General features: G+C 37.2%; 1 protein-coding gene across 2 annotated transcripts in view; it reads right to left on the bottom strand.

The window, feature by feature from the left end:
* Cdk15 (cyclin dependent kinase 15) overlaps positions 1-13,561 on the bottom strand; it is a 103,115-nt gene that overhangs the window by 36,026 nt on the left and 53,528 nt on the right. For both annotated transcript variants that reach the window (XM_020159725.2, XM_074071427.1), the window contains 2 exons: positions 8,338-8,431; positions 2,153-2,216 (listed from right to left, as the gene is read on the bottom strand). In XM_020159725.2, coding sequence (XP_020015314.2) covers positions 2,153-2,216; positions 8,338-8,431 — 158 coding nt within the window. The remainder of the gene's footprint in view (positions 1-2,152; positions 2,217-8,337; positions 8,432-13,561) is intronic.

The raw sequence follows: 13,561 nt of genomic DNA, 5'->3' as shown, positions 1-13,561 counted from the left end.
GCATAGCCCTTACACAGCACCCAGCAGATAGTAAGGTCTCAAGATTTTTGGACTTATCCAAATTAAACCTAACCCTTACTGACTAGAAAAATAATGCAAAATGTGAGCCCTACTGGGGTTGGGCCTGAAGAATTTTCCTTGTAGATAAAAATTGCAGACTGGGTACCAGTGTCTCACGCTTATAATCCTAGCTACTCAGGAGGCAGAGATCAGGAGGATCTCAGTTTGAAGCCAGCCTGGGCAACTAGTTCATGAGACCCTATCTCAAAGAAACCTATCACAAAAAAAAAGGCTGGTGGAGTGGCTTTAGGTGTAGGCCTTGAGTTCAACCCCCAGTACTGAAAAAAAAAAAATTGCGCATTACTTTGACATGATAGCAAAATGAAAAAGATAACAAATTTCTATTTTATTCAGCATAGAATAAAATTCTATTCTATTCAGCATAGAATCTCGCAGGGAAGCAGTTAGGCCAAGTTACTAGCACTGTTGTTTTTCCATTAAGACTTTCTGTATTGAAGGTATTTATTTATTGCTTGAACCAAACTGAAATTTTCACCCAAATGTTTGAAATCTGGGGGAACAGCATGTGCTCACATGGTGGCATTGAATTTACATCATTCAGAAGGTTTTCTGTGACCCTAAACTTCTGCTTACATCTGTGTTAGGAAGGTGAGGAAAATAAAGAGGCCCATTTTTACCTGGCTAGAGACTGGACAGGGAGAAGCGCAGGCAGGGTGGAAAAAGACAAGAACCAGGCTCTCCTGGAAACCATGGTAACTGGAGATGAGAGCTACTGCAGATTAGACCATAGTCTTTACAAAAACCTTTTCTTTTTTTCCCTATTTCACAACAAAGAGAAAAGGCACTATTCTAAGCCCTCTGGTGTAAAACTAGCAAAATAGTTAGAAATGGCAAACTGCTTGTAAATGATCAATGGATGTGATCATTCATAAAGCAGTTGCCTTTAGCTTTCTGTAGGGTTTTTGTAACCCTGGTCAGTTCAGGAATGTTTTTTGTTTTCTCCTTCCTCTTTGTCTGACAGGGTCTCAGGCTGGCCTTGAACTTGAGATCTTCCTGTCTCAGCACAGGAAGTATGCATCCCCACACCCAGCTTTTTTGTTGTCTTCTTTAATCACCTTTTTTACTGTCCCTACAGTTGTGTGTGTGTGTGTGTGGGGTACTGGGGTTTGAACTCAGGGCCCATTCTTGCTAGGCAGGTACTCTACCACTTGAGCCACTCCCTCCCTTCGATTTCTTGCACTCATGAAACCATGATAATCTCACACCAAAGTTTGTAATAACAACAATTTGGAATTTAATAATGGGACCATATAAAGAATATAAACTAGAAAAATCTGGTTTGTAGCATATTCATCCTAATTTTATACTTATCAATACACATCTACCTTCCCTGTAATCCTGCCAATGAGATGCTACTTTGGGATGGCCCTTACTTATTTCTGAACCTTCTGATAGGGTCCTTCACCCTCTGGCTCATTGCTTATCTCCTTCCTTCTGTTTTAACATCCTTGAGGTGATTTCTGGTAATCTAAATCATTCAGCATGACTTTGGGACCACTTCTCAAAGAAATTCCACGGACAACACTTTTAACATTCCCAAATATGCCCCAAGCATTCAGTTTTGAAGAACAAAATAACCAATGTCAGGTCTAGAAGTGATGGATAAATTCCTAGAGATATTTTACCTGGCCTGTCCTTGGCCTGGCAAGCCCCTCCCTCCCCTCTGTTGCTTTAGCTTTCTTTTCTTTTCTTCTCTTTTTTTTAATCTAACAAATCAACCCAATGCTGCTCAAAGGACTCAAAAGCAAGACCACTTCCTCACTCATGGGGCTCAAAAGCATGTTGTTCCTTTGAGTCACTAGGTATTTGGAAATGGATAGTAAAATTCACAGTAATAGTCATTTCAAATGATTTTTCAGTTTACTACTTGTGTTTTATAGAGTTGGGAATTGATCTAGGCTTACCTACTATTTTAATCACTTTCTTCTGTAAGGATTATCAGGAAATAGATAAATGTAAAAATCTATCTTTGCTGTTAAGTTCACAATAGAAGGTGGACACTGTTTGTGTGGTCAATGCTCTCCTGACAGTGCTAATCCTTAGCAAATTCAGAAGCTTGGATCAATATTACCTGGATTGTAGTTTGGCAGCTTGGAGACTCCAGGCCAGGTATCCTCTGTAGGAACTCCCAACACCTATATAATACCAGAGAAAGACAAAGAAAGGTGAGAGAGAAAACTGGATGGATAGAACAGGAACAGAAACCTAAAGAACAGATTAGGGAGGAATGGGGAAGAATTCAGTTTTGTCACATTATACCAGCTGATACATCTGAGAAAGAAATTTTGGTGTTTTCAATATTTTTAAGTTTGTTGGGCCAACTGTAGCTTATTTCTATAATCCTGAGCCAATGTCTTTACTAACCCGCTTCTTTTCCTGAGGCAGATCACCTAGCCTTGCTTAAATTCTTTCTAATCTACAAATCTGTATTGCATGATCACCTGCATGAGGATGTGTTGGCAGCTAGGAATAAAGAAGCAAGAGTGATTGTCCCTTTGCCTTATATCACATTACTCTATCGACAGGATAACTTGACAGCTTAAATTATGCCTCTGCATGGGCCTTCAGCTGTTCCCCAACGTGCTCAAATTAAAAAGGATTCAGATTACTGACCTTTACGCTGTGGAATGTTGGCTAAAAGTGACCCCAAACCTAACTCTAGTCTTTTCTACCAAATATTTTTCTCCTGTTTTCTCTGTGTCCACCAGCTTGGAATATGGTATTTGGTTTTCTAGTGGTGGATGGTAATGGTAGCATGCTTTAGATAAACAAATACAAACTCTAGTTTTTAATTAAGATGTTGTATGAAAATAAGCCCTTTGGAGTACAAAGCCAAAACAGAGTTTGGATGAAGTTGTCACTGTGAGCTTCCCTGTGGGTATCAGCTTACCATTCTTTTAAGATCATCATAAAAGCTCATAGCTAGTTAGAACCGAGGGTCTGTTTGAATAGCATTGCTTTTGTGAAATACTAGTTAAGCACTAGGAGCTTTCATCACACCACTACAGCATAGCCCTTCTGTACAACCCTGAATATAGATGCTAGCAGGAAGTTAATTGCATAATAATGACTGAATATAACCAACGTGGAATACGGACTCTTAAATCCATCAGTTCTGGCTGAGAGGTATACTTTTGCAGGCCCGTTAAGCTTGTCCTCAAAGAAAAAAACAATGAAGTGCTATTTTTCCTCATGTAATATAAAAAAAGATCATGCCACCCAGTAAAATCTTCCTGCTTTGATCCAGTCTCTAAACAAACTGAAAAGGCATTGAGAGGATTATAGGTTTTTCCTATCAGCCACCATGAGCCTGAGGGAACACTGAGAATCCTGGAATCCATTTTGAAAAACCAACTGGACTAATTCTTCTTTTGTAGGAGAGGGTCAGAGAATGGGCAGCTAATTCTTCTTCCTCTACCTCTCTTCTTATGTATTTGCACAGATGCATGTGTAAACAAGTGGGTGTGTTTCATTGGTACCCATTCATCTTTTGTTGGCTGGCAAAACACAATGGAAAGAATGCCAAGATGATGAGAAAACAATACAGAAAATAAAAAAGCAACCACATCCATATTTTCTAAGGTTGTATAAAAACACACATACTTTGTATTATGTTTGACTAATGCCAACAAAATGGATACCAATTTTTTTGGAAAATCTTATGTTAAAAACTTTAAGCTTGAGATTTTAGAAGTTTAGATAAGAGTTCAACATACTTTATTTGGAAATTTAATGCAGTTTCTATTCACAAGCTATAGAATTCTTTTATATTTCAGACAATTACGAAACCTTCCCTCACTTTCTAGGAAACTGAAGACCAAAGTTGTTGACTTACTCTCCCGAGAGTTCTTACAAGGCAGCTGGTAAGTTCTGTGCTTCAGACCACAGTGGCTACAAAAGTTGTTTTCTGCCTTTGTTGGAATGGAATCTATAGGCATTTTGACTAATAGATTTAAAGTCTGCATGGTTTACTCTGATTTTAGAATTGAATCTAGGATTATTTGCTAAAGGCACTTATCAAAAGAATTAGAATTTTCTGTCCAGAAAGTACTTACATCTAGTATTTAGACATAAACACATGTTACACACAACACACCTACAGACCAGAAAGATGGTAAAGGAAAGATTCAGGAATAATTTGTAAGAGTGAGATCTTGGGATAATTGTAAAGGAAAATTGTGATTAGAGGTTGGAAAATTTAGAGTAGACCCATTGTTTTCAAAGAAGCAATTCCTATATCAAATATCATGGAACCTTAAATAGATTTCCTATTTTTATATGTGTAGACTACATTTAGTAAAATGCAAATTTAGGAACAATTTGTAATCTCCTTAATATTCTAGCTTGTTACATAGGCTACAAAAGTGAAAATAGACAAATAAGATTTCATAAAAGTAAAAAAGTTTCTATACAGAAAAGGAAACAATAGAGTGTAGTGACAACTTATGGGAATGGGAGAAAATATTTGCAGACCATAAATCTGATAAGGGGTTAACATTAAAAAATATAAAGAACTCAATAGCAAGAAAACAAGTGACCTGATTTAAAATATGGACAAAGGACCTCAATGGCATTTCTCAAAAGAAGATATAAATGGCCAAAAGACATATGAAAAAATGTTCAACATCACTAATTACCAGAGAAAAGCAGGTTAGGACCACAGTTATGGTTAGGACCTCAAAAATATCACCTCATGCCTATTGAAATGGCTTTTACCGAAAAGACGAAAGATGAGTGTTGGTAAGGATGTGGAGAAACGGTAGCCCTTGTATTCTGTTGGTAGGAATGTAAATTAAGATAGCCATTATGGAAGTCCACAGAGGTTCCTCAAAAAATTTAAAGTGGAACTACCACATGATCCAGCACTTCCAATACCGAGTATGTATCCAAAGGAAACGAAGTGAGTATGTAGAGGAGATATCTGCAATCTTATGTTTATTGCAGCATTATTCAGAATAGCCAAGACAATGAACTAACTTAAGTGTCTATCAACAAATGAATGGATAAAGAAAATGTGACACATAGATACAACAGAATACTAGTCAGCCTTAAATACAAAGAAATCCTATCATTTGCATAGCATGGATAAACCTGTAAGACATTACGCTGGGTAAGATAAGCCAGGCACAAATCCCTCATGATCTCACTTATATGTGGAATCTAAAGAAGTTGAACTCATAGAAGTGGAATGATGGTTGCCTGGGACTAGGGGAAAAGGAAGCTGGGAGACGCTGGCTGAAGGATACAAAATTTCAGTTATATATGACAAATAAGTTCAAAAATAACCAACACAAAAAGGGTTGGAGGCATGGCTTAAGTGGTAGAGTACCTGGTTAGCAAGTGTGAGACCCTGCGTTCAAACCCTAATACCACCAAAAACCAAACAAACAAGAACAAAATGATAGGAGCTACTATGTTCTCTTTGCATTTTGTTTACAGAAGTCACAACTTTACAGAGTCAGGGAGGTTGCATACAGACTTGCTCTACCTCCTACCTGAACTTAGAGCTGTGTCCAAAACTTAATGAGCTCTGACTTCAGGCCAGTGTTATTGCTAAAATGTTTTCTCATGTTAAATCTGCACTGAGTTGTCATGAATGTCAAAATAAAATCTCTTTGATTTACTGAAGTGTGATAAAAATAATACTAGACATGAATGTGGTTTCTTGGACAGGACCTGTTGAACTGATTTGTTAAGACAGGTTTGTTTTTGCTGAATATCTTATTTTTGGGGAACCTTATATCCAGATTCAAGTCTAACACATTTCACTTACTAAATGAACACATATCCTTCAGGTGGCCAGTGTCAGTCACCAAGGCCAGTCCCACAAACTTGAATTGATAACTAGAGAGTTATCAGGTCCCAGGAAACATCTAGTCTATGATTGTTGTTCTATGATTTCTAAGTGCTAGCTAAATGCAAAGAACTGTAAAATGATTGCTTTTGAAGTATGGGGTCATTTAAATAGTATACAGTATTTAAAAAGTCAGTTTATTTACAACTTTTCAAGAACTAATATCACCTAAGGATATACTTACATTCTTTTCAAATATACTGCTTTCCAAACATCCAAGTAACACATTTTATTTCAGCATTACAATTTATTAACTATTTATACATACACCCTTCTACATATATACATAGTTTATGTTTGCTCACATATATTTACTTAGACTTCACCTAGACAGAAAAACACTTGTAAGCACAGATCCTGCATTTTTCTTATTCTTGTTTCCAATGACTTGCTACTTCTTTAAGCCCTTGAAGAGTATTCCCATATGGTGAATGTCTAGTAAGTATTAAATAACTGAGAAAAACTCTTCACATATGTAAATGCTCATTGCTGGTAAGGACTAGGCAGTGCTAATTGTCCTTTCTCTGCCACTAATATCGTGAAAGAGAAATATGCCTAAACACCAGCTAGTACTTGTTAGCAATTGCATTGTTGAATCATCTTTATAACAGTAAACAAAGCAGGAGGAAAACAATTATTTATTGAGCATCTATAGCACACTGAGTTTGTTATGCATTTGATCTTATGGATTTCAAACAGCAAGGTTGAAAATTTGTATCATTATCCCTATTTTTTAGACAAAAAAATTAAAGCCCAGAGAAGTTACATAACTTGCCTACTTTCATAGCTAGAAAATGACTAGAATTCTCAAACCCAGGTCTTTGAACTCCAAGGCCTGATGTTCTAATGGCAGCAGCTGCCTTGGGCTTAGATGATGTTACAATATTCAATGATGTGACTTGAAGTTAGTATTTATCTGTCTTGCTAAGAAAAGGCTTTTGGCATGAAAAATGTTTTTTTAGTTAATGACTGTTCCCCAGTTCAGCCCATGTTTCCTCACAATATCCTCCCAAAGAAAATTTAATGTCAATGACTAAATTTTATATACTATCTTCATTTTCCAAGGTATTCTTTATCTTAGAAGACAAGTAGCAGAATTCAGAACAGCAAGTGATAAAACCCTCAGTGTAAAGCACCTTGACACATCTACAACATGAACGAACTTTGAAATATTATGCGAAGTGAACTAAGCCAGCTACAGAAAGACAAATGATCTATGGTTCCACCAGTGGGAAGTACCTAGAATAGGCAAGTTCATAGAGGATACAAGTAGATGAGAGGTTGCTAGGGGTGGAAGGGGGTCAGTGTTCAGTGGTTGCAGAGTTTCTGTTTGGGATGACACAAAGGTGCTGGAAATGATGGCAAGATGGCAGCATGACAATGTGAGTGTACTTAATGAGATGAACTGTACTCTTAAAAATGGTTGATTTTTTTCATCTCACTTTATTTTAATGGACATATCAAAACTGCATATTTATAGGGTACCATGTGACATTTTAATGCAGGATCCATCGTGTAATATCAATAATTAGGGTAAGCATATCTATGTCCTCAAACATTTGTCATTTCTTTGTGATGAAAAGTTTGAAAATTCTTTCTTCTAGCTTTTTTAGCATATCCAGAACTATATATAACTATGATTATATATAGTCAATCTATTGTGCAAATAGAACACCAGAATTTAGTTATCTTATCTGTCTATAACTTTGATACCCACTGACCAACCCCACAAAATTTTATATCTATTTTGCCATAATAAGAAAAATCACTAAAAGAAAACAAAAGGAAATATAGAGATGACCATAGTGTGACTGTAACACTGCTACATAAGACATGAAAGCAAAAGCACATCACAGTACAAATGATGTGGAGCTGGATAATAAAGAAATGGGACCACATACTCACATACGCAGGGCACCTTGACCCTTTAGGTATCGTGCACATGTGGATGACCAAGATAAATAAAATTCTTCTCTTCACTAACATAGGTTTTATCAGGGTTCTATGAAAAGGTGGTGTCTTATCTTCAACTGACAAAGATCAAAAGCCAGATGCATGATAGAATTAGAGTTGAGGATGATAAGGCAGAGATGTGCCTAGGTAGTACTGGCAGAAATTACCCCAGGAAGTTGAGACAATAAAAAGCAGCAGCAGGAGATAGAATGTTATCAGTGAGGTGACTTAATGGACTGCTCTGGGACAGCAAGAGTTTTCCTAACCACTCAGGTACTTCCGTAAGTACTAAGGTGCTTATTCCTATGGCAAATACCAGTTTCTACAACCTTAATATATGGCTCAATACCTTGAAGCAAATAGACTGCTTCATTTGTTTCTATGACAAATTTGGTTCAAAGTTTGAAATGTAGGTATTTCTTTTTTCTTAAGAGGACTTTTTCTCTTACCTCCCAGATCTTTTCCAGCTGTTCAAGGATGTTGGAAACCCCAGGAAACAAAGGTTGACCCTGGAACATTTCAATAAAGATGCAGCCTGCACCCCTAGTAAAGGAAATAAGACATTTTCAAGATAGCCATACATGCAAAACTGAAATACTAGAATGTCTCTGTCCAAGAAATATTTGGGGGACTGTAACATAAGGGATATATGCTTTTAAAAGTCTTGGGAGAAAATTCTTATGTCAAATACGGGTAAGAACAGCTTACATCTTTTTGTTAAAATAGAACAAAACCAGAATCAGCTAGGAGCACATTTATTTATCAAACATTTCTGGCCAGTCAGGCTTATTTGCTATCAATTGTACAAGAAGAGGGAAAAACACTGAACTCCCAATTTGCATGCCCCTTTTTACTGAGTGTAGTTGCTATCATTGTAAGAGGCATCGCTGTATGTAGTGTCAAAAAAAAAAAAATTGGCTGGGAATGGTAGAGCACATCTGTAGCACTCAAGAGGTTCAGGCAGGAGGGCCACAGTTCAAGGCAGCCTGGGCTACATAGTGATACCCTATCTTAAAAAAGGTTTGCAACCCCTTCACACCCACCACACACACACCCCACACCCCACAAGTTAAATTATGACACAGAATATTCAGTGAAAGAGCTGTTTTATAGATTATTTTATCATATGTCATACTTGTACCTACAAAATTAAAGGAACATTAAACAAAATTAGTTGGTTTAGGTGTTCCTTAAAATTTTTTTCGCATTCAACATTTGATTCAGACTCTCTGCTGTCTGTGTTTGCCATAGTATCATCATCTACATTAAGAGGCTGATGCGGCATTACTTAAAATAATCCATAAAAGTACTGGTGCTGGGCTCCTAAAGTGACTTTGCAATGACACAGTTAGCTTACTTTGACTCTTGCTTAAAGAATGTTGCTAAACATGGCTGACTCACTCCTCCACAACCATTTGGTCCTAGGGGTTTAAAAGGTTAAAAAAAAAAAACAAAACAAAACCAAAAAACCCACCCAAAAGACAAACAAACACCACCTCGCTCATTTGCAGGGTTTCCTTCCAAATCACTGACACCCACTCTGCAAGTGTTGTCATTTACAACTTATGCAACTGAGCTCCAGTCACAACCACAGCCTGGCTGACCACTCCTAGTCTGAGAGGTTGCTGACTGCAAGACGCAATCCCAACTTCACAGAAAGTGTGCGCCTAAAATAGGCTAAATGGGATGAAGTATATATTTTCTTTGTCACCTAATCAAACTAGAGGATAATTCCTGAGGGACAAGAAGGGCAAAGATTTATTTTGCTAAAAATGCATGTATATGTTTATTTTTATGCACTTAACAAATGCATTGGGTGAGTGATGACAGAAATTGTCCCCATGCTTCAGTCCTTCTCAATTTTATTAAACCCCAAACCTCTTTCACACATAACTTTCCAAATTCAAGAAGGGTATTTAGTGAAACATTTTATTATAGATGACCATACTACTAAGGATTTATTATAAAGTTCATTTAGAATATGATCTTTAATATTATTCATATATGTTTGTTACATATGATAAATTTCAATTTTTTCCATCTGACTGTAGACACATTGTTTCTTTTACTTTTCATTGATTGTGTAGGAGAAAGCAGATTGTTTTTCGTTTCTTTCTTTTTTTTTTTTTTTTGAGGTGCTGGGGTTTGAACTCAGGGCCTTGCACTTGCTAGGCAGGTGCTCTATCACTTGCCCCAACTTGAAACTTCCTTTGTCTAACAAATCTAGACTCCAGGATTACATACACACGCACACACATGCATACACACACACACATCATCTATGGTCTCTGAGTGTGATTTTAGAATGCTTAAAAGACTGAAAAATTTCTATTGCTAGAAAATCCTTAAGTACCATAAATATCAGTGTACTGATAGCAAAATAAGCCTGAGTAGCATGTTTTCAAGATGAAAGGTGCTTTCTAGATGTAACTGTTGTTTTTTTTTAAAAACTATACAATTTGTTTTCCTATTTTAAAATTTGTTTTCTATCTTTTTTTTTTTTTATATGCTTCTTAAACTTCAAAGCACAAGTTGTGTGGCTATTTTGCCCACCCCAGACTAGCTTTAAGCAAACATTTAAAATATTCTGAACATTCAGGTCCAGATAGAGAATCAGCTTCTATTTCCTTTCATTCTTCTGCTTTGTTCTTAAATCTTCATTCCCGTGGCTCTTCTAATCCCACAGATCTTTCTCCACTTCTCTGTGGATTTCTGGTCTTTGGAGACACCCTTGGGGCAGCCCATGTAGATTGAAGGAGAAATTCACACACTGGGGGGCGGGCAGGGAACATGAGATACACCACCAAGTGGCACCAAACAGTGAATCCTTCCAGAAGGAATAGTTGTGCTGGGTCATTTTATTGCTGCAAATGTGGTTCTTTGGTCAAGTTAGAGGAAACAGCTTACATGTTTTTTGCTTTTTCTGGCTATCTTCCTAACTTTTTCTCTATTCTAAACATGAACTAATTCTTCCATAAGAGAGAAAAAGATTCCTCAAATTCCTTAGACATTCCCTGGGAGTGGCGCTGGGGTTGCATCTCAGCAGTTTTAACTTTTCAGAGGTACAAAGAGCATATAAAAATATTGTTGGGAGAAGAAAAGTATTTCATTTTTCACTGTTGAAGTTAATTCAGAGTAGCATAATATATGGTAGCGACAGGACATTTCCATTTGCTTTCCCTGGGCCACGTTTTACATTCGAAAGACTACAGCCAAAGCCTGAGAGTAAAGAACCAGTCAGGGACAATTTTCTTCTTTTTTTTTTTTGGCAGTACTGGGGTTTGAACTCAGGGTCTCACAAATGCTAGGCAGGCAGTCTACCACTTGAGCCACTCCATAGTCCTAAAACCAGCAGTTGCCTGAAACTGGTACTGAACAGAGGACCTTGTGCTCCAAAATAAATCCTCTTAGGCTGGGATAAACCTTGAAAACATTATGGTAAGTGAAATAAGCCAGACCTGGAAGGCCAAGTATTGTGCATTTCCATTTATATGGGGTACCTAGAACAGCCACAGAGAGAGAGAGAGAGAGAGAGAGAGAGAGAGAGAGAGAGGAATTAGAATATAGAGTGGCTGTGGCTACTGGAGGCTGAAGGTAAGAGGGTAATTTTTTTTAGTAAATATGGAGCTTCAGTCTGGGATGATGGAAGTTTCTGGAGATGGACAGTGATAAAGGCACACAGCAATGCGAATGTACTAAATGCCACCGTATACTTGAAAATGGCTAAATGTGGTAAGTTTATACATTATCTTTTAATATAAAACAAAAAAGTAAAACACTACCACCAGTATAATAATCCTAAAGTGTGAAGTTTTTTCTCACTGAAGCTCCTAGTGGATATTTAAAAACTTTTATTGGCAGTACTGGGGTTTGAACTCAGGGCTCCAAACTTGTTAGGCAGGTGTTCTACCACTTGATTCACATCTCCTCCAGTTCCCTAATGGACTCTTTTAATGTCTGAAAAGCACAAGGAGAGAAAAGAGCAGGCAAGAGGAAATGTTGGGAGATGAGAGAACGTTGGTTATAAGCATTGCAGACAATCACTATGTCCTACTTCTCCTTTTCCCATAATTAACCAGGGCCCTGTCCCTTTGCTCTGGCCCCCTCTGACACTGCTGCCACTAGGCCTCATTGTCTGAGAGAGGCTGTTGCACTGCATGCTGTAATTGCTGTCTTTAAGACAAAGGCACTAATGCTTAGCTAATGCTTCCTTGCTCTCCTCTATCTCTTACAAAGGCATTCAGTTTGGACCCTGTAGGGTTGCATCGCCTAACAGAATAGGAATAGATTTTTTTTCCACATTTTCTTCCTTCGTCAATTGAAAATCTTCTCTCTACTCACTGCCTCTCTTTTCATTCTGAAAAGAAGAATTAAAAATGGGGGGAAGGGATCTCAATATAAACATCCAATTTCTAGCGATTACTTTGAGCATGAACAAATGCAGTAAGCTCAGATGAAGATGCCTATTGTTCTATTTCCACATTACTTTTTTAGTTTTAGCAGGCAAACAACAATAGTAGTGGGATGAATAGGAGTAATGGCAATAAAATTGCTAATGGAATTTTTATTTTAGAAGTGTCATCATTATTCATGGCTAAATTCAGGAAACACATTGGAATAATATGCATCTTTATACATGAAGTAAAGTTACATAGTTTAAGGGAGATTTTAAAAACTGGTTGAGGAGATGAAGAAATCACTCAGAATGCAGCACAAAATGTTCAGGAGATGAAAAATATGAAGGGGAGAATAAGAGATGTGACTAATAGAATATAGCCCCAAATTTTTCTTTGGAGCTATAAAAACAGAGAAAAAGAGAGTGGAATAGAGGCAAAAACTTTTAAACAGTGGCTGATGAAAGGCATGAATTCATAAATAGAAGAAGCATTTACATACACTAAGCAGAAATCCACTCTAGACAATAGTGAAAGCTGCACAATAACAAAGGCAAAGAAAGAATTCTTAAAAACATGCAGAGAAAATGAGAGCTTGCCTGCAAAAGGAAGACTAGACAGCTTTAAGCAAAGTTTTCAACAGCAACAATGGAAGACAAAGCAGAAGAATTTATACCTTCAGAGTTCTGAGAGGAAACAACTGTTGATCTAGAATTGTAACTGCAGAAAAACTACCTTTCAACAATGATTTTAGAAAACAAAAACAGAATTTACTACCAACAGGCCTACCTTAAAGAACATTCTAAAATATTGACTCTAGGAGAAAGGAAAATTACTCCAAAAGTAAGATCTAAAGTACACAAAGAACAATGAACAGTTTTAAATTTATTTATAGCTTCAAAGGAAGTAAAGCAAACCGTGTGTGTGTGTGTGTGTGTGTGTGTGTGTGTGTGTGTGTGTGGTGCTGGAGCCCTGTGAAACTGTGGCCTTGTGTATGCTAGGTAAGCAATCTACCACTGTGCTACACCCCTAGCCCACAAATCACATTTTGAATTTTTTTTTCAGTGCTGGGAATCAAACACAGAGCCTCACGCATACTAAGCAAGTGCTCTACCACTGAGCTACATCCCTAGTCCTGGAACAATTTCAAACTTACAGAAAAGTAGGACAAGCAAAAAAACTCTGATATCCTTCAAAGAGATGAATCCATTGCCAATGTTTTACCACCTCCTTTTCTTTCTTTCCTTCCTTTCTTTCTTTCTGCTATTCTGAAGATTAG

This window comes from Castor canadensis, chromosome 4 (assembly GCF_047511655.1).
Source record: "Castor canadensis chromosome 4, mCasCan1.hap1v2, whole genome shotgun sequence".
In the NCBI taxonomy this organism is placed as follows: Eukaryota; Metazoa; Chordata; class Mammalia; order Rodentia; family Castoridae; genus Castor; species Castor canadensis.
Note: the sequence above shows the minus strand (reverse complement) of the source record. Positions and strands in the feature narration are given on the sequence as shown.